Source organism: Heptranchias perlo, chromosome 14 (assembly GCF_035084215.1).
Source record: "Heptranchias perlo isolate sHepPer1 chromosome 14, sHepPer1.hap1, whole genome shotgun sequence".
Lineage (NCBI taxonomy): Eukaryota > Metazoa > Chordata > Chondrichthyes > Hexanchiformes > Hexanchidae > Heptranchias > Heptranchias perlo.
The window spans coordinates 18,256,463-18,269,995 of NC_090338.1; the positions used below are offsets into that span (position 1 = coordinate 18,256,463).

The 13,533-nt window shown below is 42.5% G+C and overlaps 1 protein-coding gene across 1 annotated transcript; it reads left to right on the plus strand.

Annotated features, from left to right (window-relative positions):
- Positions 1–1,612: 1,612 nt before the first annotated feature.
- Positions 1,613–13,311, plus strand: atox1 (antioxidant 1 copper chaperone). Its single transcript, XM_067996084.1, has 4 exons — positions 1,613–1,721; positions 3,614–3,689; positions 8,136–8,291; positions 13,021–13,311. Exons 1-3 carry the CDS (start codon positions 1,716–1,718, stop codon positions 8,258–8,260), a joined length of 207 nt encoding a protein of 68 aa, XP_067852185.1. The 5' UTR covers positions 1,613–1,715; the 3' UTR covers positions 8,261–8,291; positions 13,021–13,311.
- Positions 13,312–13,533: the final 222 nt, after the last annotated feature.

Genomic DNA, 13,533 nt, shown 5'->3' on the forward strand with positions numbered 1-13,533 from the left:
GGTTAACATTTTGGGTGTGGGCCCTTCATTAGATTGGGAAACTGGAATTAAATAGTTTGCTTATCTTGCAGTTTCCAGTTCGGATAAAGGTCCAACAAACGAAACATTAACAGCTAATCAACCCAATTTATTGGTCACTTAACATCAGATATGATACAGGACACGGCCAAACAAACAGCATCAAAATAAACATCCAACATTATATATAATAAACACTATTCTCAAAAATATAAGAACTAGGGTTAAAACTAATTACTAAAAATATAACATTTCTTGCTGTGCGAAGACCAATGGATAATAGTCAGAGATGTTCCTACAAAATAAATATTTGAAAAGGTGAACAGAGAAAAGGGTACATTGTCTGAGTTTTTGCCTATGGTAAGGAGACTCACCTGTGCCAGGGTATCTTACCTGTGAGGGGGAACCTCGCTTGTGATGGGGCACCTCACCTGCCACAAATGCATATCAGAAAATTGCAGTGCCGACTCACTGAGAACTCTGAAAATCTACCCAAAAAAGGCCAAATAAATCAGAACACAGCTTTGAAATACATATGGAAACAAGAACCGGGTGAAAAACTTAATGCAAAATATAACACAAATACTAAGTAAGGAGTCACAGGCACTGCATCCACATCTACATCTGCAGCATCTAAACAAAGAACTGACAGACAGGAACCAGGAAATCCTGCATTGAAATAAGTATATTCCCTATAACTGGTTGAATGTTGAGGCCATACAATGATTGAAATTATTTTCCCTAATCTCATACATTCAATTTTTTTTTAAAGTTTTTTTTTGCTTTCTAAACCACACCCCAGCTCACCCTCTCTCCAGTTTTGGGTTTGGCAACAGGTGGCATTCGGTCCATCATTCCCACTCCATGCCTTGTACATTATTCTAACACTGACATGCCACCCCACCACAAACTGTTGATCTCCTACTTTAAGGAACATTAAGTTCTTTCCACAGCCTTGCCTTAAAAAAGAGGTGTTATTCTTATCTGAATAATCCTCAAAACCACTTCTCAATAGGCATCAATCCAATTTAATGGCTAGCTAGTTCCCTCCCAAATTGCTCTACCTATGCTACAATTGAGAGCAGACCTATTCAGTGTAGCTCATGCTAACAATCACTCATTTTAATTTTTGTGTATACTCCCACTGTTAAAAAACTTAGGTCCACATGTTTAAATGGGTGTTTAACCACTGTAATTTTTGCTGAGTACAAATGTCAGTGTTAGCAGTTTCCCAAGATTGACAGCTCTATGACAGACATAAGTTACACCTGCAATTACGAAGTTTACAGCCCTGCCCGGCGTGAACCGCGGGCTCTCTCCTAGCGGCCGGTCGCTGCATTGCAGCAAGGCTCCTCTACTGGCTGAGCCCGAACGGCAGCGCGTTAATCGGATGTGAACCGCTGGCTCCCCTAGCGGCCAACTACGAACTGCAGCCCGTTAATCGGCCGTGAATCGCGGGCTCGCTCCTAGCGGTCGGTTACTGAATTGCAGCAAGGACACATAGCCCGCGGGTTCCCCTGGCGGCCAAGCCCCTAAACTGCAGCCTGTTTATCGGACGTGAATCGCGGGCTCCCCCGAGCGGTCAAACCCGAACCATGCGCATGCGCTGAGGTAGCAGTGGGCAGTGCGTGACCCCTATTCCTGGAGACTGCTTGTTGTGGAGGAGCTGAAGCCGGAGCCGGAGACCGGGAGTCGCCATGTCGGTGAGAAGCCTCCATCAGTCGGTGACTCACATTCGCTGCGGTCGTTGGGGAGGGCCGGATGGGCCCGGCTTCTCAGGAATCTCCTCTGGAACTGCGCCTTGAGAGAGAGAGCTGAGGCGGAGCGGGTAATGGGGGGGCCGGACAGGCAGCGTGAGGAGCGGGGCTTAAACCCGGCCGGCAGACGGGGCCGGGCAGAAGCGGCTTTTAAAATGTTTCCCGGGGTTTGGATAATCCCAAGACACCCCCCCCCCCCCCCCCCAAAGGTCCCCCTCAACCCGGGTGCAGCGAATCCTTGCTGGGATGCGCGGTCCCCACGGCTGCCCGCTGGACCAGTTTGGTAGCATTCTCGCCTCATGAGTCATAGAAAATAGGAGCAGGAGCCTTCGATCCTGCTCTGCCATTCAATATGATCATGGCTGATCCTCTACCTCAATACCGTATTCCTGCTTTCTCCCCATAGTCAGAAAGTTGTGGGTTCAAATCCCACTCTAGAGACTCGAGCACAAAATCTAGGCTGACTCTATGCTGTACTGTCAGAGGTGTTGTCTTTCGGATGAGATGTTAAACCGAGGTCCTGTCTGTCCTGTAAAAGGTCCCATGGCAGTATTTGAAAAAGAGCAGGAAAGTTTCTTCCAGTGTCCTGGCCAACATTTATCCCTCAACTAACACCTAAAACAGATGATCTGGTCATTTATTTCATTCCTGTCTGTGGAAAAATTGGCTGCCTACATGTCTACACTTAAAAAGTAGTTCATTGGTTGTAAAGTACTTTGGGACGTCCTGAGATCGTGAAAGGCTCTATATAAATGCAAGTCTTTCTTCCCTAAGTCACCTGGCCAAGATCAACTAAGCCAGCATCCGCAGTATTTTGCTTTTGATCAACTAAGTCAGGAGAGTCGGAATTAAACTGCTGGCCTCTCTCAGCTCCATATTGATGATGTTGTATCACCCTGTGCTTTAATCAGTTCTTAAGTTTAAGCACATTGGTATTGCTTGTATCCCTTGCACAAAACTGGGCCAATTGCCTGCTGTAGTTATAACTCAATCAAAATAGATATAGTATGGTTGCAGTTTGATAATAGTGTAGGCTTCAGCCACTAACCAACTGGCTCACAATAATGGATCTTCCTTACAGAGTTATGGCTATGCATTGCTAGTTCATTCCCTGAATGGAACTGTATTTCTACATCAGTTATGCTATTTATGTGACATTACTGGACAGTGTTGTAAGCGACTCAGATAAGTATATAGTGGAAACCTGTGTCTATTGTGGTAGGGAAGTGGTTAGGGATCTTTTGAAATTGGATCTGCAATCATCAATTTTTATAAAATGAACTACAGTCTACTCTAAGTTGCTTAATTTGAATTATCTAATCACTTTTTGAGCAAAAAGGCTGCCTTTGCTGCATTTAAGTTGCTTAATTTGAATTACTGGATAATTTGATTTTTTTTTGAGGAAAAAATGCCATTGAATTAACAGTGGACTGCACATCTGAATAGTTTTGGTGTGAGCGAATGCTAATTCAGAAAAGAGATGCAGAGTTTCAAGGTGGACACATTTGCTGACATTTAATTTTAGGGTGGGAGTTTTGTCCTGGTGGAAGGTGGGGTCTCCTTGAGAGACAGGAAGAGCCTATTTTGAGTGTTAGTTGGTTGGGAAAATATACTCCTGTTAGAATTATGTTATTGGTCCATCTCAGGCTTCTGTGGCTTGCCTGTGCCTTTTGTCCCTGAAACAGCACATACAGAGGTGCTTTGTCTACTGATCTCATCTCATGTGCATAATTTGCGAACTAATGAGTCAATAGTTTTTTTTTGCAAAAGATGTGCAACGAATACTTGAGACTGTCAAATTCTTTAGGCAATTTTAAAATAATTTAAATCTTTTGCAGAAACACGAGTTCTTCGTTGATATGACATGTGAAGGCTGTTCTGGTGCTGTAACTCGTGTGCTGAATAAGCTAGGAGGTGAGCTGAAAGTATTGTCTAATCAAAGCTGTCAATTCACAGAAACCTGGTTCCAGCGTGGAAGGTGATTCTCTGATCTTGAAGTGGATACTAATGGCTGGGGAAGTATGTTCAGGATTTCTACAAATTCCAACTTTATCTATAGAGAAGATCACAAGATAATTACAGATGAGGAGGGCCATTTGGCCCTTCTTAGTTCATCCATCCTGTATGTCCCTTCCATCTCTTCCATTGTAGCATCCATTTGGTTCTTAAATGATTCTAAGGTTTATGCTTCCAGCAATCTATGCAGAAGTCTGTTCCATGTGTTGATCACTCTTTATGTGAAGAAGAACTTCTTGATATCAGTCCTAAATTTGTCTTTTACTAGTTTTACTACTCTTGCAATTTAATTTAAAATAATTTTCCAGGTTTATCTTTTCCATACTGTTATCTTTTATACATTTATAAGATCACCTCTTAGATGCCTCCTTTCAAGGCTGAAAAGCCCAAATTTCTCCAGTGTTTCCTCATAGCTCAGACCTCTTATCAGTAGAGATGAGCTTTGTAGCTGGCCTCTCTGCACTGCCTCCACTGCTTGGATTGTCTCCCTTGTAGCTCGATGACCAGAAGTGAGCACAGTACTCGAGGTGTGGACTGACCAGATGGCATAGTGCTGACAGCATGCTAGCTTCAAGGTTACTATTAAGATGGAGGTGTGATGGATATGTGGTAGCTGTCTGGTATTCTGCCATGTGGCCATTCTTCATATGTGAAGCTGGACAGTGTGCTTCAGCAGGGCATTGAACCCTGGAGAGGTTATTGCTGAGCTTCAACCACTGCACACGCGTGTATATATACACACACACACCATGCTGAACTCAGTTAACATACCACAGACCAGAATTGAATCTGGGACATCTTGGAGCCACAGGATGTGGTACATTTATCCACTAAATGTTAGGGAAATGGCATTTGTTTAATTGTACAGACAGGAGACATCCAAGTGTGGACTATAATAAGCTGCCTACATTCCCCAACTCTTGATAAATTTAAATATTGTTTAGAATTTTATTTCAAAAAAGGAAAAAAGGTATATGAGAAGTTACTGTCTGCCATATTAGGGAATGAATGCTTTGCATCTTTATATGTTATTCCTTTGTCTACAATTTTAATGAAGGTGGTCAATCTGTTTATTTTAAATTAGTTAAAATAGCGGACAAAGGAGTGCCATATAAACATGTTGAGCATTTGTCCACTATCATGGGCCATGTAATAGGCTTAAATATCCTATTATTGTGAAAATGTGAGTAAACTGACTGCTGACTGAAGTATTGATTGAGTTGGAGGTACAAAGGGCATGGCTGCTCTAACCTGGAAGGTCAGAGAATATGGGAACATTGACAAAAGCATTACCCAAAATTTTCTTGTGCAATTACATATATATTTATCCACACAGCTCATATACAAGTGTTTATGGCTAAGAACCTAGTTTGATAGAAAGTCACAAGCAGTCCTTTGTTTCCAGCTGGTAATTACTAACTGTAAGGAATTTGTTAGTTTGGGAAGCTTTACTACCCCTGAATGCTGTGGAGGTGGCTGGTGTAAAGTGCCGCTGGGCAGTGAATGGCCTTGGCCCCCAAAAACAAAAATGACTCTCTAGGCAGGCTGCTAATTTCACCTTGGTTTGGTGGTAACACTCTTCCCTCTGAGTCAGAAAGTCTGGGTTTAACACAGGAACCTAGGAACAGAAGTAGGCCATTCAGCCCCTTGAGCCTGTTCCGCCATTCAATGAAATCATGGCTGATCTGTATCCTAACTCCATCCATCTTGGCTCCATATCCCTTAATAACCTTGACTAGCAAAAATCTATCTATCTGAGATTTAAAATTATTAATTGAGCTAGCATCTACTGCTTTTTGTGGACGAGAGTTCCACACTTAGGGAATTAGGGGTTACAGGGAGCGGGCAGGAAATTGGACATGGAAATTGGAAATTTGAGGTTAGGATCAGATCAGCCATGATCTTATTGAATGGCGGAGCAGGCTCGAGGGGCCTATTGGCCTACTCCTGCTCCTATTTCTTATGTTCTTACTTCTATCACCCTTTGCATGAAGAAGTATTTCCTAACTTCTCTCCTGAATGGCCTGGCTCTGATTTTAAGGTTATGTCCCCTTGTCCTACACTCCCCCACCAGCGGAAAACGTTTCTCTCTATCTACCGTTTGCCTTAAAGGTGGAAATAGTTTGGGCACAAACCAAGCACATTCCCATAAGGAGGAAAGATGGGGCAGGATAGTAGCAGACCTTAGGAGGAACATAGACAAACTGGTGAAATGGGCAGATACGTGGCAGATGCAATTTAATGCGGATAAGTGTGAAGTAATTCACTTTAGGAGGAACAACATGGAGAGGCAGTATAATCTAAATGGTACTATTTTGAGGGAGGTGCAAGAGCAGAAACCCCCCGGGGTGCATATTCACAATTCTTTGAAGGTGGCAGGGCAAGTTGATAAGACGGTTAAGAAAGCGTATGCGATACTTGGCTTTGTAAATAGGGGCTTTGAATACAAAAACAAGGAAGTCATGCTAAACCTTTACAAATCACTGGTTAGGCCTCAGCTGGAGTATTGTGTACAATTCTGAGCACTACATTTTAGGAAGGTTGTCAAGGCGTTGGAGAGGATACATAGGAGGTTTGCCAGGATGATACCAGGCATGAGGGACTTCAATTATGTGGAGAGATTGGAGAGGCTGGGATTGTTCTCCTTAGTGCAGAGAAAGTTATGGGGAGACCTAATTGAGGTATACAAAATGATGTGGAGTTTTGATAGGGCAAGTAGGGAGAAACTGTTTCCTCTGGCAAGTGGCTCAGTAACCAGAGGTCACAGATTTAAAATAATTGGCAAAAGAACTAGAGGGGATATGAGAAGACATTTTTTCACACAGGGGATGTTAAGATCTGGAATGCACTACCTGAAAGGGTGTGAAATCAAATTACATAGGAACTTTCAAAAGGCAATTGGACATGTACTCGAAGAAGACTCATTTTCAGGGTTATAGGAAAAAAGCTGGGGCGTGGGACTAAATTGAACAGCCCTTTCAAAGAGCCAGCACATGCATGAAGGGCTGAATGGCCTCCATCTGTGCTGTAAGATTCCATGATTCTGCCCTATTCCTTTCAAAATCCTAAAAACCACAACACTCCTTAACCTTCTATATTCCAGGGAATACAAGCCTATTTTATGTATTCTCTCTTCGTAATCAAACCTCTGGAGCCCTGGTAAAAGCCCCACCTTGGCCTTTTCCAACAGCCCGGGGCGTAGAGGTCTATTGCAGTGCCTTCACTATCAGCCTTGTTGAGATTTGTTAACTCAGCGCAGGCCAGGGTATTGAACTTGGGTCTTTTATGATCTATGTGGCCGAGTGACACACCAGAAAACATAATTACCTAGCGAGCTATTGAAGCCTAAACAGGTAGTTTTGAACTCAATGGCAAAGCATTTTATCTTTGCCTTTGTGCCTGTCTTGCGCTTAATTGCTTGTAATTTGCTTTGGCACCATCTCAAGTCCTTCACTCCTCTTGTGTGATGTCTAATATACTGGAGGCAGTCAATAGCCTTGTGGTTATAAAAGCAATTATCTCTCATTTAAGTTCCAGGACTGATTGCTGTTGTTGAGAACCCAGTTCATTCATGGGATGGAGCTTGTCTATAGTGCTGTCATGTTTACAGGGTGGGAAAAAAAAGGGTTTGTGGGTGGGGGGACAGGTACTTGAGCCTCTGATAGATCCTTCTTCAAGTGTGAATCCACACATTGAGTATCATCAGGTTATTCCATCATATGCTTACCAAACATTCATGTATACACTTTTTTTAAAAATTCGCTCTGGAGATGTGGGCAACACTGGTAAGGCCGTATTTATTGGCCATCCTTAGTTGCCCAGAGAAGATAAGGGCCGCTGCCTTGAAACGCTGCAGTCCTTGGGGTATGGTGCTCACAGAATGGTGTTTGGTAGGGAATTGCTGGTTGCCCAAACCAGTGACCACTAAGCTTACTTCAACAATATGGTAGTGTATGTTCAAGTCAGGATGATGTGTGACTTGGAGGGAACTTGGAAAGTGATGGTGTTCTTATGTTTTTACTGTTTTTATCCTCCTTGGTGGTAGAGGTTGCAGGGCTGGGAGGCATTATTGAAGTACGCTTAGTTGTCACTGGATTGGGCACATCCCTTCTTCCCCTTCCCTCAAGTTTCCACTACTCCAGAGAAGCTTAATATAGGTCTTCCCGGGCTATATACCATAGTATAATACTACATGGTGCACTTAACCCACTAATCCATTAGGTAGATCAGTATGTACTAATTTCAGAATGCCCAATCCTGCATTTAGAGCTCTTCTATAGCTTTTAAAATAGCTAAAATTAAACTATCTGCCCTGATAATTTTTTTTTCTTCCACTTATTGCAGATGTGCAGTTTGAAATCGATCTTCCCAACAAAAAAGTCTTCATTGAATCTAAGCATAGTGTGGAGGTACTGACAGACCAGCTGAAAAAGACAGGAAAGGATGTACAGTACATTGGACAAAAATAGAGCATGTGTGATAGTCAGTGTAACTTAAAAGGTAACTGCTCAGTATACATCCCACTGGATTGATTGGACTGAAGCAGAATTGGTGTAAATGATAAGTTAATAAAATGAGTTCAATGTTTTAGATTGTGTGCAAAATGTAACTATATGAGGTGGTGCAATGTGTTATTGCTCTAATATGCCATGCCAGAGTGACAAGATAAGTGTTCCTATCGACTGTTAACTAACCTTGAACATGTTGTCACAGAAATACCAACTGGAGGTAAGGGACTTCCCAGCGGTGGGTTGGGGGAGGGGGGTTGGGTCGTATGGTCACAAGGTGCTATATAAACTCCTTTCACATTTTAAAAACTTATATATAACTCGTCTGCATTGAGTTAGCTGGGGCAATGGTTGAGGTGCTACAAGGTGCCTCAACAGCCCCACTCTAAGAGCTAAATAGGCAGAGACCGATGAATAAGGCCATCTGCCTGGTTGGGGAATGGTGCTGGAAAACTTGGATAAGAAGGCGATAAAATGAGGCTTAAAACCATGTGGATTTCTGGCTTTCAGGTAGCTGTGGGGAAATATTTACTTTATAATGTGTAACTAAACTCCAGAGCAGAATTAAAAATTCCATGTCAAGTGAAACACTTGATTCCATCAGCATCACTATCAAAGGTGCACATCACTTAATCTTTCCAGATAAAGTCATAGAGTTATACAGCACGGATAGAGGCCCTTCGGCCCATCGTGTCCGCGCCGGCCATCAGCCCTGTCTACTCTAATCCCATATTCCAGCATTTGGTCCGTAGCCTTGTATGCTATGGCATTTCAAGTGCTCATCCAAATGCTTCTTGAATGTTGTGAGGGTTCCTGCCTCCACAACCCTTTCAGGCAGTGAGTTCCAGACTCCAACCACCCTCTGGGTGAAAAAGTTCTTTCTCAAATCCCCTCTAAACCTCCCGCCTTTTACCTTGAATCTATGTCCCCTTGTTATAGAACCCTCAACGAAGGGAAAAAGCTCCTTAGTATCCATCCTATCTGTGCCCCTCATAATTTTGTACACCTCAATCATGTCCCCCCTTAGCCTCCTCTGCTCCAAGGAAAACAAACCCAATCTTCCCAGTCTCTCTTCATAGCTGAAGCGCTCCAGCCCTGGTAACATCCTGGTGAATCTCCTCTGCACCCTCTCCAAAGCGATCACATCCTTCCTGTAGTGTGGCGACCAGAACTGCACACAGTACTCCAGCTGTGGCCTAACCAGTGTTTTATACAGCTCCATCATAACCTCCTTGCTCTTATATTCTATGCCTCGGCTAATAAAGGCAAGTATCCCATATGCCTTCTTTACCACCTTATCTACCTGTTCCGCCGCCTTCAGGGATCTGTGAACTTGCACACCAAGATCCCTCTGACCCTCTGTCTTGCCTAGGGTCCTCCCATTCATTGTGTATTCCCTTGCCTTGTTAGTCCCTCCAAAGTGCATCCCCTCGCACTTTTCCGGGTTAAATTCCATTTGCCACTGTTCCGCCCATCTGACCAACCCATCTATATCGTCCTGCAGACTGAGGCTATCCTCCTCGCTATTTACCACCCTACCAATTTTTGTATCATCAGCGAACTTACTGATCATACCTTTTACATTCATATCCAAGTCATTAATGTAGACCACAAACAGCAAGGGACCCAGCACCGATCCCTGTGGTACCCCACTGGCCACAGGCTTCCAGTCACAAAAACAACCTTCGACCATCACCCTCTGCCTTCTGCCACTAAGCCAGTTTTGTATCCAAAGTGCCACTCACTAGCTACTGTTGTCTGTAAACCCTTTGTCACATTTTAAATGGTAATACTGGTGTTGGCAGAACTAAAGATCAAATACTTTACTTAACAATTTTTTTCCCTCCCAGTCTTGTCTCCTCATGATGGTGGTGACTCGTGCAGGGATTTGGTCTCAGGTAACTACTGTTTAAGTATGAGCTTCGAGACTAAATTTTGGAAGGCTATTTAAAGTTGGGAGCCTGATATTGTCCGTGCATGTTGGGTATTTTTCTTTCTCATTTTCCCTAGCCTTGGGATGTTGAGGCTCTTTGCACTGCCTCAACTGATGTCTGCTTGAGCTAGCTGCAAAGTCACTTGTTTTTTTTAAACGTGAGAAGAGTTTAGATTTCTGCTGCTTTTTAATTTAAAACTAAAGCTTGGGGTCTTGCAAGGCTTGTATAATGTGGGGGTAACCAGGTTATTTCATTGGCAGTGACTAGAGGGCTCGCGTGCTAAATTGGCATATCTAAAACAAGACTGGGGATTATAAAAAATTATTTTCCAACGAAGGAGTAGATATGTGAGACGAACTGTTATCAGAAGTGTCTAATTCTAAGTTTATTGACTCTTACTTAATATCACGTTAGGTTAATGTCCTGGAGTTTTTGTTTTCTTCTCTTCCATGTGTTACGCTATAGGGACAGTCTCTGACAGTGCAGTTGTACTTGGGCTACTGAATGGAGCAGGTTTAATGAGTGGAGTGAGCAAATGGAGGCTTTCCTTCTGTGAAAAGACCCTGAATGGGATCGCTTGCCTGACCTTATGCAGTATGTCAATTCCAAATAGACTAACTAAACTGAATGTATGTTACTCAATCACAGATGGCATTACCATGTCCCAAGAGGATGAAGCACATGGCATTCAGCAGGGTATTTTTTCATTACTGTATATACTTTATAATACTTGATCTCATGAACCAGATCCAACTCCTTTTTAAAGATGTTAGCAGACATGGCATTACAAAAGGGCAGATCGCCACAGCTGGTATTATGGGCGAACTTATCTGGAAAGGTTAAATGGATCATCTGATATAATCCTTTGATAATGGATGCAGGTGTGTGTTTTTTGACTGACTGATGTTTTCTTTCACAAGTCTGTCCTCATATTACGTATCAGTCTTGGAGGAGTAAATATTCCTCGCAGGGGGGCAGGAGATAGAATACCCGACAAACTGGGCCAGCCCACAGCTGCAACGACTGCTTCCCCAATTAAGCCACATTATCCTTTTCCTCATTTTATTTCCTCCCATCCATTAAGTCCACACTCCATACCATTCTCCAGGCTAAAGCCCATTTCAGGCTTAAGTTGGCTGCCAGGAGGCACAACAGAATGATGTGTTGTAATCCACCTCTGATTTTGATTTTCTCCTCTTCTTCCTCCAGACCTTCATTACAATGTGACTGAGATTGTTAAGTGAAATATGAACACTAGTCTTGCCACTCTGTGCCACAAAATGACCCCCTCCACAGGGGAGCCTGCAAAAGAAGGTTTTTCAAAAGATAAGAGCAGGAAATATTGTAGCGAATTGTGCAGAGACTCTATGGATTGATATCTTTAAAGGATGGTACCTCCTGCAAAATTATCTATTCTATTTCATAAAGACTGGGTCACATTGTACTTGTGTGTTACATTTTGAATTGCTTGGTAATTTCTAATTCTTTTGGAAGTTCTACAGGTGGGACAGCAGGAGGACATCTGGCCCTGTAACATCAAACAATGCAACTTCACCAGGGCAGAGGTTGGAAAACATAAATTGTGTTTGTGCTTGGGAAGGCCTTATTGGAAATAGAACTCTTTGCGTTCAATGCCAGTATCAGGTGCTCCCAGGTCAAATGCAGCATGGGTTGTACGTACAAGTTAAAGCTCCTTCTGCACTGCCACAGCGAGGTACTTTAATTCCGGCCTCAGAAAGACCCCCCCCCACAGTGTGCTAGTACATCAGTTCCATTCTCCATACCAGCTATCTTTGTGGCTCCCCCAAGGGCGAGTGCCCATTACAGACAGTTTTGCTGTGATCTGATGCCCTTTGGGAACTAGGTTGATTGCCCCATTCATTTCAGTTAGGATTCTTACAATCAGGAGAGTTTCATTCCACAAGTTGAAAGTGTTTGCAAAGGTAAATGGTGAAAGATTATTTTCATTGGTTGGAGAATTAGTAGAAAGGGGTTTTACTTTAACATTACAGTATGATATCTTTTATTTCGTCCTCAAGATGGGAAACGCTGCGTAGGCCACCTTAATTGCTTGTCCTAGTTGCCCTGAGAAGGTAGTGGGCCTTCTTCATTGCAATTGTTTGTACAACTGAGTAACTTGCTAGACTACTTCACGTGGCATTAAGAGTCAACCACATAGTGTGGAACCTGAGACATGTGTAGGCCTAACTGGGCAGGATTGGTAGGTTTCCTTCCCTGAAGTGTACTAGTGAACCAGTTAGGTTTTTAAAGACAATCTGGCAGTTTTTAGAGTCACTTTTTTTTTCTGGCACTAGTCTGCAAATTACTAGATTTATTGAATTCAGTTTCACAATTTTCCATGGTGAGCTTTGAACTCATGACCTCTGAGTTGCTAGCCCAGTGTCATAATAACTGCAGTACCACAAGTGCTATTAAAACCAAGTCAATCACCACATTTAATAAGAGGGAGTTAGATGAGCATTTAAAGAATAAAAATATTAAATGAGATAGAGAAAGAGCAAAAAATGGGATCAGTGTAAACAGCTCCAGTGTGGAGCTAGCAGTGGGTAGGCATGATTGGCTGAAATTTCTATGATAAATCTCAGCTGAATTCAGATCCAGCCCGACATGAAAGGACAATAATGGCATCTAGTTCCTTCTTCAGAACAAAGTCCTTGACTACGCAGTTGTAAGATGTTTCTGCTCATTTACTACTTTCACAGTAGTTTGAAATTGCACTGTTGCAAATGGACATTATAATACCTATTAAATTTCTTTCCCCTTCAGAAACACCAACCTGATGGGTGAAATCAAAGAGCTTCTCCGACGGTTGAATCAATGGAACCAAATTACAGGGCAAAGACAGCTGGATTCTTTGTGAACATAATGAAAAGTTTGAACTCTGATAATTATTAGCCTCTTATTGAATGGAAAACAAAGTGCTTCTGTATGTAGTAGTTTGGACTGCTGCCTCCCTGAAGATGCCTTAATTTATAATTTGCTTAAAATTCATCTATAATTATTTTCTTTTATGTTCATAAACACAATAAATAAACGTCTGTCTTAGTAACTCCTAAAGCAGCTGCTTTCAGCCTTTTCCCTCCTTGCATTAGTCTTAAGTTCCATATTTAATTAATAAGGTTGCTGCAGTTCTGAGTGTGCTGCAACTAGAGACATGGCAAAAGGGTGTTTTTGTCTTGCTCACCTGGTGATATGATCAACAAGTTCTCATTCGGAATCAGTTCTGATGAAGTGTTAAACTCTTTACAGATGCCGACTGATCCGTGTATTTTGGGTTTA

Coding starts and splice junctions, on each gene's coding strand:
- atox1 (XM_067996084.1), top strand. Junction 3,690..8,135: donor TGTGCTGAATAAGCTAGGAG/GTGAGCTGAAAG, acceptor CACTTATTGCAG/ATGTGCAGTTTGAAATCGAT.